Source organism: Salmo salar, chromosome 06, assembly GCF_965601325.2.
Source record: "Salmo salar chromosome 06, fSalSal1, whole genome shotgun sequence".
NCBI lineage: Eukaryota > Metazoa > Chordata > Actinopteri > Salmoniformes > Salmonidae > Salmo > Salmo salar.
In genome coordinates this window covers 16,562,431-16,576,427 of record NC_138296.1, presented here as the reverse complement: position 1 = coordinate 16,576,427, position 13,997 = coordinate 16,562,431, and the positions used below count along the sequence as shown (strand labels likewise).

The 13,997-nt window shown below is 43.2% G+C and overlaps 1 protein-coding gene across 1 annotated transcript in view; it reads right to left on the bottom strand.

Annotated features, from left to right (window-relative positions):
- Positions 1 to 13,997, bottom strand: part of LOC106591327 (transmembrane protein 235) — a 61,514-nt gene extending 47,517 nt beyond the window's left edge. Inside the window, exons 1-3 of the mRNA XM_045719826.2 lie at positions 13,675 to 13,997; positions 12,132 to 12,212; positions 5,377 to 5,514 (exon numbers count right to left, since the gene is read on the bottom strand). Of these exons, the coding sequence (XP_045575782.1) occupies positions 5,377 to 5,514; positions 12,132 to 12,212; positions 13,675 to 13,846 (391 nt within the window). The 5' untranslated portion in view covers positions 13,847 to 13,997. The remainder of the gene's footprint in view (positions 1 to 5,376; positions 5,515 to 12,131; positions 12,213 to 13,674) is intronic.

Genomic DNA, 13,997 nt, shown 5'->3' with positions numbered 1-13,997 from the left:
GTGTACGGTGATGGAAGTGGTGTACGGTGATGGCAGAGGTGTGCGGTGATGGCAGAGGTGTGCGGTGATGGAAGAGGTGTGCGGTGATGGTAGAAGTGCACGGTGATGGTAGAGGCTTGGAGTAGGACTGTACCATCCTACTCTGGACTACTGCTGAGTGGTGGGCTTTCTGGGCCAACAGCTGACGGGGCATCACCCAAGTAGGTAGAACTGGTATTGGGGGAGTAGATACAAAGTCAAGTACTCTATAGGTAAGTTACATGTAAGGTAATAAAACTACTACAATAATAATATAGAAATGCCATAATACTATCTTTATGTGCGTTCTTGGTTGAGGATTAATCAAACCTGCATTGGGATAAAGAACATAAATAACATGGCTCCTTCTTTCCCCAACAAACAAGGAATATTTTTTAGGTAAAGAAGTAAAAACTAAATAATATACTAGCCTACTTATAATGCTTTATATACAGTATGTGTGCCTCACAGAAAGTGTTGTAGAAATATTCATGCTTTTATTTTATTTCACTGTGGGGCCAATTTGAAATGTGTGTATATTTTGCTTATTCATCACAGCACTTCACTCACTCTCAGCTGGATTAGATCTCATATTTTATTCTGTCTGGAGGTGCTGAGTGCTGTCATCAGAAGCTATTCACAAGGAAAGCTTTTTTCTTGTCAAGTGAGCAACACGTAAGGTGTTCCTATCTCCATTAGGTAGACCAAGAGCAGTTTTTTTGGAGGGATAAAAATGTAAGGGTTAGACATGACGAGACCTGACACTCTCATAATGCCATGTTTATTCTGCTGCTGCAAGAAAGAAAAAAAACTGATGAATGAAAGATGTCTTCTTTGTGTGAGATTGCGAAACTACGCTCTTTTTCAGGGGCTAGACAGGAACTCATGCCTTCCCAGCAAAGGCATCTATATTTCCAGAAAAGGTGTTATTGACAACTAGAGCAGGGCTGTTCAAGGCTGTTTTATTCCCCTAGAGCAGGGCCGTTCAAGGCTGTTTTATTCCCCTAGAGCAGGGCTGTTCAATGTTGGTCCTGGAGGGACAAAATACTCCTGTTTTTCATCCCCTCCTGTTAATCAGGTACTGGTTCAGACCTGGGAAACCAGGTGAGTGCAATTAATAACTACCAGGTAGAAACAAGAAACAGAAGTGTTTTGGACCTCCGGGACCGGAGTTGAGCAGCCCTGTCCCCCTGGGACAGGCGGGTTAGGGGTTCAGTGTCTTGCTGCAGTGCCCTTGGGGCAGGTTAGGCATTCAGTGTCTTGCTGCAGTGCCCCTGGGGCAGGTTAGGGGTTCAGTGTCTTGCTGCAGTGCCCTTGGGGCAGGTTAGGCATTCAGTGTCTTGCTGCAGTGCCCCTGGGGCAGGTTAGGCGTTCAGTGTCTTGCTGCAGTGTCCCTGGGGCAGGTTAGGGGTTCAGTGTCTTGCTGCAGAGTCCCTGGGGCAGGTTAGGGGTTCAGTGTCTTGCTGCAGTGTCCCTGGGGCAGGTTAGGGGTTCAGTGTCTTGCTGCAGTGCCCCTGGGGCAGGTTAGGGGTTCAGTGTCCCTGGGGCAGGTTAGGCATTCAGTGTCTTGCTGCAGTGCCCCTGGGGCAGGTTAGGCGTTCAGTGTCTTGCTGCAGTGTCCCTGGGGCAGGTTAGGGGTTCAGTGTCTTGCTGCAGTGTCCCTGGGGCAGATTAGGGGTTCAGTGTCTTGCTGCAGTGTCCCTGGGGCAGGTTAGGGGTTCAGTGTCTTGCTGCAGTGCCCCTGGGGCAGGTTAGGGGTTCAGTGTCTTGCTGCAGTGCCCCTGGGGCAGGTTAGGGGTTCAGTGTCTTGCTGCAGTGCCCCTGGGACAGGTTAGGGGTTCAGTGTCTTGCTGCAGTGTCCCTGGGGCAGGTTAGGGGTTCAGTGTCTTGCTGTAGTGCCCCTGGGGCAGGTTAGGGGTTCAGTGTTTTGCTGCAGTGTCCCTGTGGCAGGTTAGGGGTTCAGTGTCTTGCTGCAGTGTCCCTGTGGCAGGTTAGGGGTTCAGTGTCTTGCTGCAGTGCCCCTGGGGCAGGTTAGGGGTTCAGTGTCTTGCTGCAGTGCCCCTGGGGCAGGTTAGGGGTTCAGTGTCTTGCTGCAGTGCCCCTGGGCCAGGTTAGGGGTTCAGTGTCTTGCTGCAGTGTCCCTGGGGCACATTAGGGGTTCAGTGACTTGCTGTAGTGCCCCTGGGGCAGGTTAGGGGTTCAGTGTCTTACTGCAGTGCCCCTGGGGCAGGTTAGTGGTCCAGTGTCTTGCTGCAGTGCCCCTGGGGCAGGTTAGGGGTTCAGTTCCTTACTGTAGTGCCCCTGGGGTGCTGGTTTAGGTCCACTTGTAGAATCTGTGCCAAGGCGCATTGAAGCTCTTTTGGGAGCATGTGGTGGCACGACACCCTATTAAGACACTTTATGTTGGTGTTTCCTTTATTTTAGCAGTTACCTGTATGTGTTTGTGATAAAACTTAAAGAGCCACTGAACACGTAGATTGGTACATGTTTTTTCTGTTGCTCATTCGATAAACAAGATTTCAGTTCCCTGACCGATTTTACATTTGGTTATTGATGTTTGTCCCCCATGAGACACTGTAGATGTGGAAGCCTATTTCCCTTCCTCAAAGTCCCAAGAATGAATCTAAAATAACTCAAGAAATCTGTAATAGATGTTGACTTTTTGGCCAAGGATGTTGTAGTTGCACAATTTTACATCTAACTAAGGTATTTGGTGCAGTATTTCTCAAGTAACAAAATGCACAATGTGTTGTCTTATGTAAAAAGTCAGAGCTTCTGGGCAGGCCTGTCTCACTGTCAATGCTATTGGATAGAGAGCAATCATCACAGCTGTTCACCACATGTTAGTGGGCAAAAGGACATAGTCAAATCAAAACCCAACCTTCATTTACCCAGTGTGATGCACAGATGTTACACACTCTGTTGTAGACAAAACTGACTTTACGACCAAAATTATTCTATTTACACTTTGCAGTCCATTATGACACTAGAATAACTGTTTCTGACTCAAATTGATGCCTCAAAAGGATTAGTTGCCTTTTAAAAGGCAGTCGCTTAATCCACAGTTGTTGTTTGTTTTTTTTTGGGGGGGGGGGGGGACTATTCATCTGCTGTGGCTAAATGATGCTCTCTGGTGTATTTTAATCTCCTGTGGCTGGATCTACGGGCTTGGGCTCAGGGGCGTCAGCCCCGGGAAGCCCCTGCATTAAACCGACCCTGACTGAAAGTATTCAGTGCAATATCTCAACCTTTCAAGACATATTTGCTGTCATCTCTAAAAATCCTTGAATGTGGTTATTTAAGCCTGTTTCAGAGAGAAAACTGAGTTTATTTGAAAGCTGAAAGTAACCTTCAATTGAATAAAGACAACAGTATGAGAATGTTTGTACTCAAATCCTCCCACACACCCACACACACTGACAGCTAGAAAAGGCCCACTGGTCTTTAACCTTTCAGTATCATGCACCGTACAATTTCAGCCTAAAGCAATTGAACAAGACATTCATATCAGTACAACATAGAATCAATATAAAATAACAATTTCACTGCCACAAGCTCCAGAACAGCATGAAAACATGGGTTCATATTGTTTTCTTTAGAAAGGTTCACCTTTTTATTTATTTATGTTTTATTTCACCTTTATTTTACCAGGTAGGCAAGTTGAGAACTGTCACGTCCTGACCAGCAGAGGGAGGTATTGTATCAGTTGTGGTCAGGATGTGACTGGTTGTTAGTATGTTAAGGGTTTGTGTTGGGGATGGGACTCCCAATTGAAGGCAGGTGTGTTGAGTTGCCTTTGATTGGGAATCCTATATAGAAGGGTGTGTTTTTCTTTGGGATTGTGGGTAGTTGTTTGTGTGCACTGCGTTTGTTTTAGCCTGCCACACTGTTGCCTTTGTGAGTATTGTTTTTTTTGGTTTTCCAGTGGATACTTTACTTGTTTTTTGTATCAATAAACATGAGTATCCACATTCCCGCTGCGCCTTGGTCTTCTCTCCACTACGAATCTTGTGACAAGAACAAGTTCTCATTTACAATTGCGACCTGGCCAAGATAAAGCAAAGCAGTTTGACACATACAACAACACAGAGTTACACATGGAGTAAAAGTCAATAATACAGTACAAAAATAAGTCTATGTACAATGTGAGCAAACGAGGTGAGATAAGGGAGGTAAAGGCAAAAAATGCCATGGTGGCGAAGTAAATACAATATAGCAAGTAAAACACTGGAATGGTAGATTTGCAGTGGAAGAAAGTGCAAAGTACAAATAGAAATAATGGGGTGCAAAGGAGCAAAATAAATAAATACAGTAGGGCAAGAGGTAGTTGTTTGGGCTAAATTATAGATGGGCTATGTACAGGTGCAGTAATCTGTGAGCCGCTCTGACAGCTGGTGCTTAAAGCTAGTGAGGGAGATAAGTGCTTCCAGTTTTAGAGATTTTTGTAGTTCGTTCCAGTCATTGGCAGCAGAGAACTGGAAGGAGAGGCGGCCGAAGGAGGAATTGGCTTTGGAGGTGACCAGAGAGACATACCTGCTGGAGCGCGTGCTACGGGTGGGTGCTGCTATGGTGACCAGCGAGCTGAGATAAGGGGGAACTTTACCTAGCAGGGTCTTGTAGATGACCTGGAGCCAGTGGGTTTGGCGACGAGTATGAAGCGATGGCCAGCCAACGAGAGTGTACAGGTCGCAGTGGTGGGTAGTATATGGGGCTTTGGTGACAAAACGGATGGCACTATGATAGACTGCATCCAATTTGTTGAGTAGGGTATTGGAGGCTATTTTGTAAATGACGTCGCCGAAGTCGAGGATCGGTAGGACGGTCAGTTTTACGAGGGTATGTTTGGCAGCATGAGTGAAAGATGCTTTGTTGTGAAATAGGAAGCCAATTCTAGATTTAACTTTGGATTGGAGATGTTTGATGTGAGTCTGGAAGGAGAGTTTACAGTCTAACCAGACACCTAGGTATTTGTAGTTGTCCACATATTCTAAGTCAGAACCGTCCAGAGTAGTGATGCTGGACGGGCGGGCAGGTGCAGGCAGCAATCGGTTGAAGAGCATGCATTTAGTTTTACTAAATGCAGGTGGGTAGAGTTGGCACTTTTGGACTATTCTATTGTTTCCATTGTGCTGGGAAAGCTCAATCAAACAGAAATACTATTTTAACCCTTGTCTGAAAACCAGGGTCGTGTTCATTAGGGCACACAACAGAATTAAAAGAAATCTATCAAAACATTTAAAGAGTGTTTCTCATTGGACAAGTCCATGTAGTTGCCATTTCAGTCCGTTCTCGTCCAATTAGTGCCTAATGAACACAATCCAGGCCTGAACACCAGGGGATGCTCCAGAAATGACTTACTGCAGAAGAGGAAGTAGGAGGCAGAGCCAGCCAGCAGGCTGGGATTCCTGGCCAGAGAGCTGACCAGACCACAGATCCCTCCCAACACCACCAGCAACAGACTGAGAGGCAGCAGGATGACTATGACCTTGTGGGAGTCTGCAGGGAGACCCAGAATGCAATGCAGGGTTACTGTGAGCTGGAGAAATACATATCACTGTACATTGTCCTCTCACAAAAACATTTCCGCATGGTGTGTGTGTGTGTGTGTGTGTGTGTGAGCTGGTCCGTTTCTAGCGTTTCGGGGACCATAAGCAGTAAGTAATGCCCCCCCTCTTGGTGGCAGAGAGAATGATTTGCAGCTTTGAAGTTAATGTCCTGCAATTCTACACATTTTGCGTAGAGAAATGTTAGCTCACATGGGCTAATTAAGTGATTGTCAGTGACTGACATAACAAGAGAAAAAGTGCAGATGCACTAAGAAACTTCTAAATTGTATTATACTATTCTACAATGGATATAAAAAGTCTACACACCCCTGTTAAAATGCCAGGTTTTTGTGATGTAAAAGAATGAGACAAAGATAAATCATGTCAGAACTTTTTCTACTGTTAATGTGACCTATAACGTGAACAATTCAATTGAAAAACAAACTGAAATGGGGGGGGAAATGAAAAATAAAAAACTTCCAATAACCTTGTTGCATAAGTGTGCACACCCTCTTATAACTGGGGATGTGGCTGTGTTCAGAATTAACCAATCACATTCAAACTCATGTTAAATAGAAGTCATTACACACCTGCCATCATTTAAAGTGACTCTGATTAATCACAAATAAAGTTCAGCTGTTCTAGTAGGATTTTCCTGACATTTTCTTAGTTGCATCTCAGAGCAAACGCCATGGTCCACAGAGAGCTTCCAAAGCATCAGAGGGATCTCATTGTTGAAAGATATCAGTCAGGAGAAGGGTACAAAATAATTTCCAAAGCATTACATATACCATGGAACACAGTGAAGACAGTCATCATCAAGTGGAGAAAATATGGCACTACAGAGACATTACCAAGAACTGGACGTCCCTCTAAAATGTATGAAAAGACGAGAAGAAAACTGGTCAGGGAGGCTTCCAAGAGGCCTACAGCAACATTAAAGGAACTGCAGGAATTTCTGACAAGTACTGGCTGTGTGCTACCGCAGCCCGTCTGGTGTTCAACCTTCCCAAGTTCTCTCACGTCACCCCGCTCCTCCGCACACTCCACTGGCTTCCAGTTGAAGCTCGCATCTGCTACAAGACCATGGTGCTTGCCTACGGAGCTGTGAGGGGAACGGCACCTCCGTACCTTCAGGCTCTGATCAGGCCCTACACCCAAACAAGGGCATTGCGTTCATCCACCTCTGGCCTGCTGGCCCCCCTACCGCTGCGGAAGCACAGTTCCCGCTCAGCCCAGTCAAAACTGTTCGCTGCTCTGGCACCCCAATGGTGGAACAAGCTCCCTCACGATGCCAGGACAGCGGAGTCAATCACCACCTTCCGGAGACACCTGAAACCCCACCTCTTTAAGGAATACCTGGGATAGGATATAGTAATCCTTCTAACCCCCCCCCCCCAAAAAAAAAAATATATATAGATGTACTATTGTAAAGTGGTTGTTCCACTGGATATCATAAGGTGAATGCACCAATTTGTAAGTCGCTCTGGATAAGAGCGTCTGCTAAATGACGTAAATGTAAAATGTACATGTGACAACAATCTCCCGTATTCTTCATATGAATGGGCTATGGGGTAGGGTGGCAAGACGGAAGCCTTTTCTTACAATGAAAAACATCCAAGCCCGGCTGAAGTTTGCAAAAATAAACATCAAGTCCCCCAAAAGCACGTGGGAAAATGTGTTATGGTCTGATGAAACCAAGGTTGAACTTTTTGGCCATAATTCCAAAAGGTATGTTTGGCGCAAAAACAACACTGCACATCACCCAAAGAACACCATACCCACAGTGAAGCATGGTGGTGGCAGCATCATGCTTTGAGGCTTTTTTTCTTCAGCTGGAACCGGGGCCTTAGTCAGGGTGGAGGGAATTATGAACAGGTCCAAATACCAGGCAATTTTGGCACAAAACCTTCTGAAAGCTGAAGATGAAGAGGAAGTTCACCTTTTAGCACGACAACGACCCAAAGCACACATCCAAATCCACGAAAGCATGGCTTCACCAGAAGAAGATGAACGTTTTGGAATGGCCCAGCCAGAGCCCAGACCTTAATCCAATTGAACATCTCTGGGGTGATCTGAAGAGGGCTGTGCACAGGAGATGTCCTCGCAATCTGACAGATTTGGAGCGCTTTGCAAAAAAGAGTGGGCAAATATTGCCACATCAAGAAGTGCCATGCTAATAGACTCCTACCCAAAAAGACTGAGTGCTGTAATAAAATCAAAAGGTGCTTCAACAAAGTATTAGTTTAAGGGTGTGCACACTTATGCAACCAGGTTATTGTGAGTTTTTAATTTTCCCCCCCTCAAAGATTTCAGTTTGTTTTTCAATTGAATTGTTCACGTTATAGGTCACATTAAAGGTGAAAACAGTTCTGACATGATTTATCTTTGTCTCATTATTTTACATCACAAAAACCTGGCATTTTAACAGGGGTGTGTAGACTTTTTAAATCCACTGTAACTCTCAACATTACGTTGAGACCCAGGCTGACTTACTAAATCGGGTTGTGGGCCCCCTAGTGGCCACTTATGTCGCTTATGCCTAGAAACATCACTGTGTGCTTAGGTGTGTGTGTGGGAGGGGGCATTCAGACCTCTTGACTTTTTCCACATTTTATTACGTTACAGTTACAGTTTTATTCTAAAATGGATTAAATGATTTGTTTCCCATCATAAATCTACACACAAATCCCCATAATGACAATAAGAAAACAGGTTTTCAGAAATGGTTGCAAATGTATTATTTACATAAGTATTCAGACCCTTTGCTATGAGACTCAAATTGAGCTCAGCTGCATTCTGTTCCATTGATCATCCTTGAGATGTTTCTACAACTTGATTGGAGTCCACCTGTGTTAAATTCAATTGACTGGACAAGATTTGGAAAGGCACACACGAGTCTATATAAGGTCCCACAGTTGACAGTGCAGGTCAGAGCAAAAACCAAGTAATGCGGTCGAAGAATTGTCTGTAGAGCTCCGAGACAGGATTGTGTCGAGGCACAGATCTGGGGAAGGGTACCAAAAAATTTCTGCAGCATTGAAGGTCCACAAGAACACAGTGGCCTCCATCATTCTTAAATGGAAGAAGTTTTGAACCACCAAGACTCTTCCTAGAGCTGGCCACCCGGACAAACTGAGCAATCGGGGGAGAAGGGCCTTGGTCAGGGAGGTGACCAAGAACCCGATGGTTGCTCTGACAGAGCTCCAGAGTTCCTCTGTGGAGATGGGAGAACCTTCCAGAAGGACAACCATCTCTGCAGCACTCCACCAATGAGGCCTTTATGGTAGAGTGGCCACACGGAAGCCACTCCTCAGTAAAAGGCAAATGACAGCCTGCTTGGAGTTTGCCAGAAGGCACCTAAAGGACTCTCAGACCATGAGAAACAAGATTCTCTGGTCAGATGAAACCATGATTGAACCCTTTGGCCTGAATACCAATCGTCATGTCTGGAGAAAACCTGGCACCATACCTACGGTGAAGCATGGTGGTGGTAGCATCATGCTGTGGGGATTTCTTTCAGCGGCAGGGACTGAGAGACTAGTCAGGATCGAGGGAAAGATGAACAGAGCAAAGTACAGAGAGATCCTTAATGAAAACTCTCTGAATGTCATCGAGTGGCCCAGCCAGAATCCGGACTTGAACCCGGTCAAACATCTCTGGAGAGACCAGAAACTAGCCGTGCAGCAACACTCCCCATCCAACCTGACAGAACTTCAGAGGATCTGCAGAGAAGAATGGGAGAAACTCCCCATGCCAAGCTTATAGCGTCATACCCAAGAAGACTTGAGACTGTAATCGCTGCCAAAGGTGCTTCAACAAAGCACTGAGTAAAGGGTCTTAATGCTTTTGTAAATGTGATATTTCATTTGATTTATTTTTATACTTTTGAAGAAAAAAAAAATCTTCGTCATTATGGGGTATTGTGTGTAGATTGATAAGGGAAAAAACGATTTAATACATTTTAGAATAAGGCTGTAATGTAACAAAATGTGGAAAAAGTTAACGGATCTGAATATTTTCCGAATACACTGTAAATCCAAAAGATCCATAAAAAAATAAACCATTTCTTTGTCAGCTGGGTCTGTTTTACCACCGTCGTCCTGAAATGCTACTTGTCCTTAATTAAGTCAAGTATCCACTACAGGCCAACAAAAGCCCATCTACAGTTGAAGTGGGAAGTTTACATACACTTAGGTTGGGGTCATTAAAACTCGTTTTTCAACCACTCCACAAATTTCTTGTTAACAAGAAATTTGGCAGGTCGGTTAGGACATCTACTTTGTGCATGACGCAAGTAATTTTTCCAACAACAGACAGATTATTTCACTTATAATTCACTGTATCACAATTCCAGTGGGTCAGAAGTTTACATACACTAAGTTGACTGTGCCTTTAAACAGAAATACAATTGTAGACCTCCACAAGTCTGGTTCATCCTTGGGAGCAATTTCCAAACATCTGTACAAACAATACTACGCAAGTATAAACACCATGGGACCACGCAGACGTCATACCGCTCAGGAAGGAGACGCGTTCTGTCTCCTAGAGATGAACTTACTTTGGTGCAAAAAGTGCATATCAATCCCAGAATAACAGCTAAGGACCTTGTGAAGATGCTGGAGGAAACAGGTACAAAAGTATCTAAATCCACAGTAAAACGAGTTCTATATCGACATAACCTGAACGGCCGCTCAGCAAGGAAGAAGACACTGCTCCAAAACCACCATAAAAAAGCCAGACCACGGTTTTCAAATGCACATGGGGACAAAGATCGTACTTTTTGGAGAAATGTCCTCTGGTCTGATGAAACAAAAATTAAACTGTTTGGCCATAATGACCATCATTATGTTTGGAGGAAAAAGGGGGAGGCCTGCGAGCCAAAGAACACCATCCCAACCATGATGTACGGGGGTGGCAGCATCATTTTGTGGGGGTGCTTTGCTGCAGGAGGGACTGGTGCACTTCACAAAATAGATGGCATCATGAGGGAGGAAAATGATGTGGATATATTGAAGCAACATCTCAAGACATCAGTCAGGAAGTTCAAGCTTGGTCGCAAATGGGTCTTCCAGATGGACAATGACCCCAAGCATACTTCCGAAGTTGTGGCAAAATGGCTTAAGGACAACAAAGTCAAGGTATTGGAGTGGCCATCACAAAGCCCTGACCTCAATCATATAGAGCATTTGTGGGCAGAACTGAAAAAGCGTGTGCGAGCAAGGAGGCCTACAAACCTGATTCAGTTACATCAGCTCTGTCAGGAGGAATGGGCCAAAATTCACCCAACATATTGTGGGAAGCTTGTGGAAGGCTACCCAAAACATTTGACCCAAGTTAAACAATTTAAAGGCAATGCTACCAAATACTAATTGAGTGTATGTAAACTTCTGACCCACTGGGAATGTGATGAAAGAAATAAAAGCTGAAATTAAGCATTCTCTCTAATATCATTCTGACATTTCACATTCTTAAAATAAAGTGGTGATCCTAACTGACCTAAGACAGGGAATTTTTACTAGGATTAAATGTCAGGAATTGTGAAAAACTGAGTTTAAATGTATTTGGCTAAGGTGTATGTAAACTTCAAACTTCAACTGTACATGTTTAGTAATGAACCTTTTCATTTTATGGGGTCTATATTGTATTGTCAAAGTGGAGTGCAATGATGTTGATTCACTTGGTAAACACTGATCCCATCGTACAGACTCAACAACCTGTGCTGTTGTATGTGGGTGTGACAGAGCTAGAACTAACTACACCTGTGCCCTAAATGGCATATAGTGCACTACTTTTCAATGGTTTAAAGTACTTAAGTAAAAATACTTTAATTACTACTTAAATCGTTTTTTGGGGCATCTGTACTTTACTATTTATATTTTTGATTATTTTTACTCCACTACATTCCAAAAGAAAATAATTTACTTTTTACTCCATACATTTTCCCTGACAACCAAAAGTACCCGTTACATTTTCAATACTTAGCAGAACAGCAAAATGGTCAAATTCACACACTTATCATGAGTCATCCCTACAGCATCTGATCTGGCAGACTCACTAAACACACATGCGTCATTTGTAAATGATGTCTGAGTGTTGGTGTGTACCCCTGGCTATCTGTAAATGATGTCTGAGTGTTGGTGTGTACCCCTGGCTATCTGTAAATGATGTCTGAGTGTTGGTGTGTACCCCTGGCTATCTGTAAATGATGTCTGAGTGTTGGTGTGTACCCCTGGCTATCTGTAAATGATGTCTGAGTGTTGGTGTGTACCCCTGGCTATCTGTAAATATCAAAATAACAAGAAAATGGTGCTGCCTGGTTTGCTTAAAATAAGATTTTTTTTGTCATTTATACTTTAACTTGAGTTATTTTCCATTAAGGTATCTTTACTTTTACTCAAGTATGACAATTGGTTCATTTTTCCAATACTGCTACTTTTTACCAGGGCTCATGGGACTCTGGTTAAACGTTATGCACTATGTAGGGAATAGGGTGCCATTTGGGACTCAAATATAGTCTTCATGTAGAAGGCGTCGGAAGCCACATAGCAGAGGCCATATACTCACTGATAAGGTGCTTCTCTATCTCAGTTTTGTTGGAGGTATCCACAAAGAAGGACTGGATTGGCCAAGAGGTGGCATTTTTCCCTGTAAAAAGAGCAAACAGAAGATATGTGCTGACCTTTCAGACTGGTAGATGATACGTAAAATGGCATGCATGGCTGTACGTCGCTTTGGATAAAAGCTTCTGCTAAATGGCAGATATTGCATATTATATTGGACCGCTCAGACTGGTAGACATACATGACAATGTTAAAATACCAGTCAAAAGGTAGGCCTATGACACAACACACCTATGGCTGTATAAGACCTATATGGTTGCTAATATCCGGTTACTAAGTGTGTGCCTAACATCAACAGCTGCTTCACCGCTGAGCTCTCAGACAGAAATCTTTACAGTCCATAAATCAACAAATCTATAGCAGTGATACTGTTGACACACTGTACTGCAGTAGTGTGGTGTAGCACTTGCCTTGATACACTAACAGACACTGCAGGCGCTCCCTGCTTAATGTGTCGCTCCCCTATGTCTGCATCCCAAATAGCATCTTATTTCCTATGTAGTGCACTACTTTTGACCGGAGCTCTATGGGAATAGGGAATAGGGTGTGATTTGGAACACACGCTGTCTGCAACAGGAAATATGCTCTAGGCTGACAGAGATGCAGTTAAAAAAACAGCCAGAAAGATACAGGTGAGCTATGTGAATAATAATAATAATAATATTAATATTTTTTATAATAACAATAACAATAACAATAATACTATTATTATTATTATTATTAATAATAATAATAATAATAAATAATAACATGATTAATAATAATAACAATAATAATGATAATATTAATAACAATCATAATAATATTATTAATAATAATAACAATAATAATAATGTATATGCAAAATGTAAATAAGCAGGAGTGCAATAAAACAGATGTGGGAAAAATGCTTCTAAAGTGCACCTGTTTATTGCAATGTCCTGTGCATGCAAATGAGTCTCGGGTGGGGAAGAGATTAGCTGGCATACAACAGAGATGGCTATGGACCAGTATTGGGTCCATTCTGAAAGGGGTAGCATTTTGAAGGTGAAACTCGATTCAGTTTTTGTAGTTGAATTTAATTAAATGTAATCTAATATAAAGTAAAGAAAGCAAAAATCGGATGAGGTTGAATCAACATTGAAAAATGATTGGATTTGCAAAAAGTAATTCATTTATGGGAATTTCTTATTTTTTTCATCCAACTTTTAACCTAAAGGACATTTTTGGTTGAGGTCACGTTGAATTCACGTTAGTTGACAACTCAACCAAATATACATTAAAATTAGACGTTGAACGGACGTCTGTGGCCAGTGGGTCGTGGAAGCAGGCTGACACGGGTGTTGAAACAGGTGGCCTCCATTGTTTAAATTAGGCATATGTATTTGAAGTTATATGACAAGCTACCAGAAAACACAGCGCAATATTGAACCGCAATATCAAAGTGTGCTAGGCTATGGCATTTAATTTGGGGTGCTTAAAAAATTATAATAATTACGTGGACATACCTTCACGGATCCTCCAGAGACCGGAATGCGAACTCAGGTCCTCCAAGTCCGACTGGTTCGCCTTGTTCACATCGATGATGTACCAATAGTCGCTGCCAATAGCCACTGCAAGAAAGCTGAAGCTGAGTAAACCTGAAAAGCCAGCCGTGATAACAACCATTCCGTACTTCATTGTCTTTTAAACTTGGTTAAAAACAAATCCGTGAGCAATTCAAATGAACGTCATGGTCACAAAGAAATCCGTATCACACAACGTTCTGGACCGGGCACCCGAGATGGATAAATACGCAAAGCTCTCCAACATGCTCTCCATTCTTCTCCCG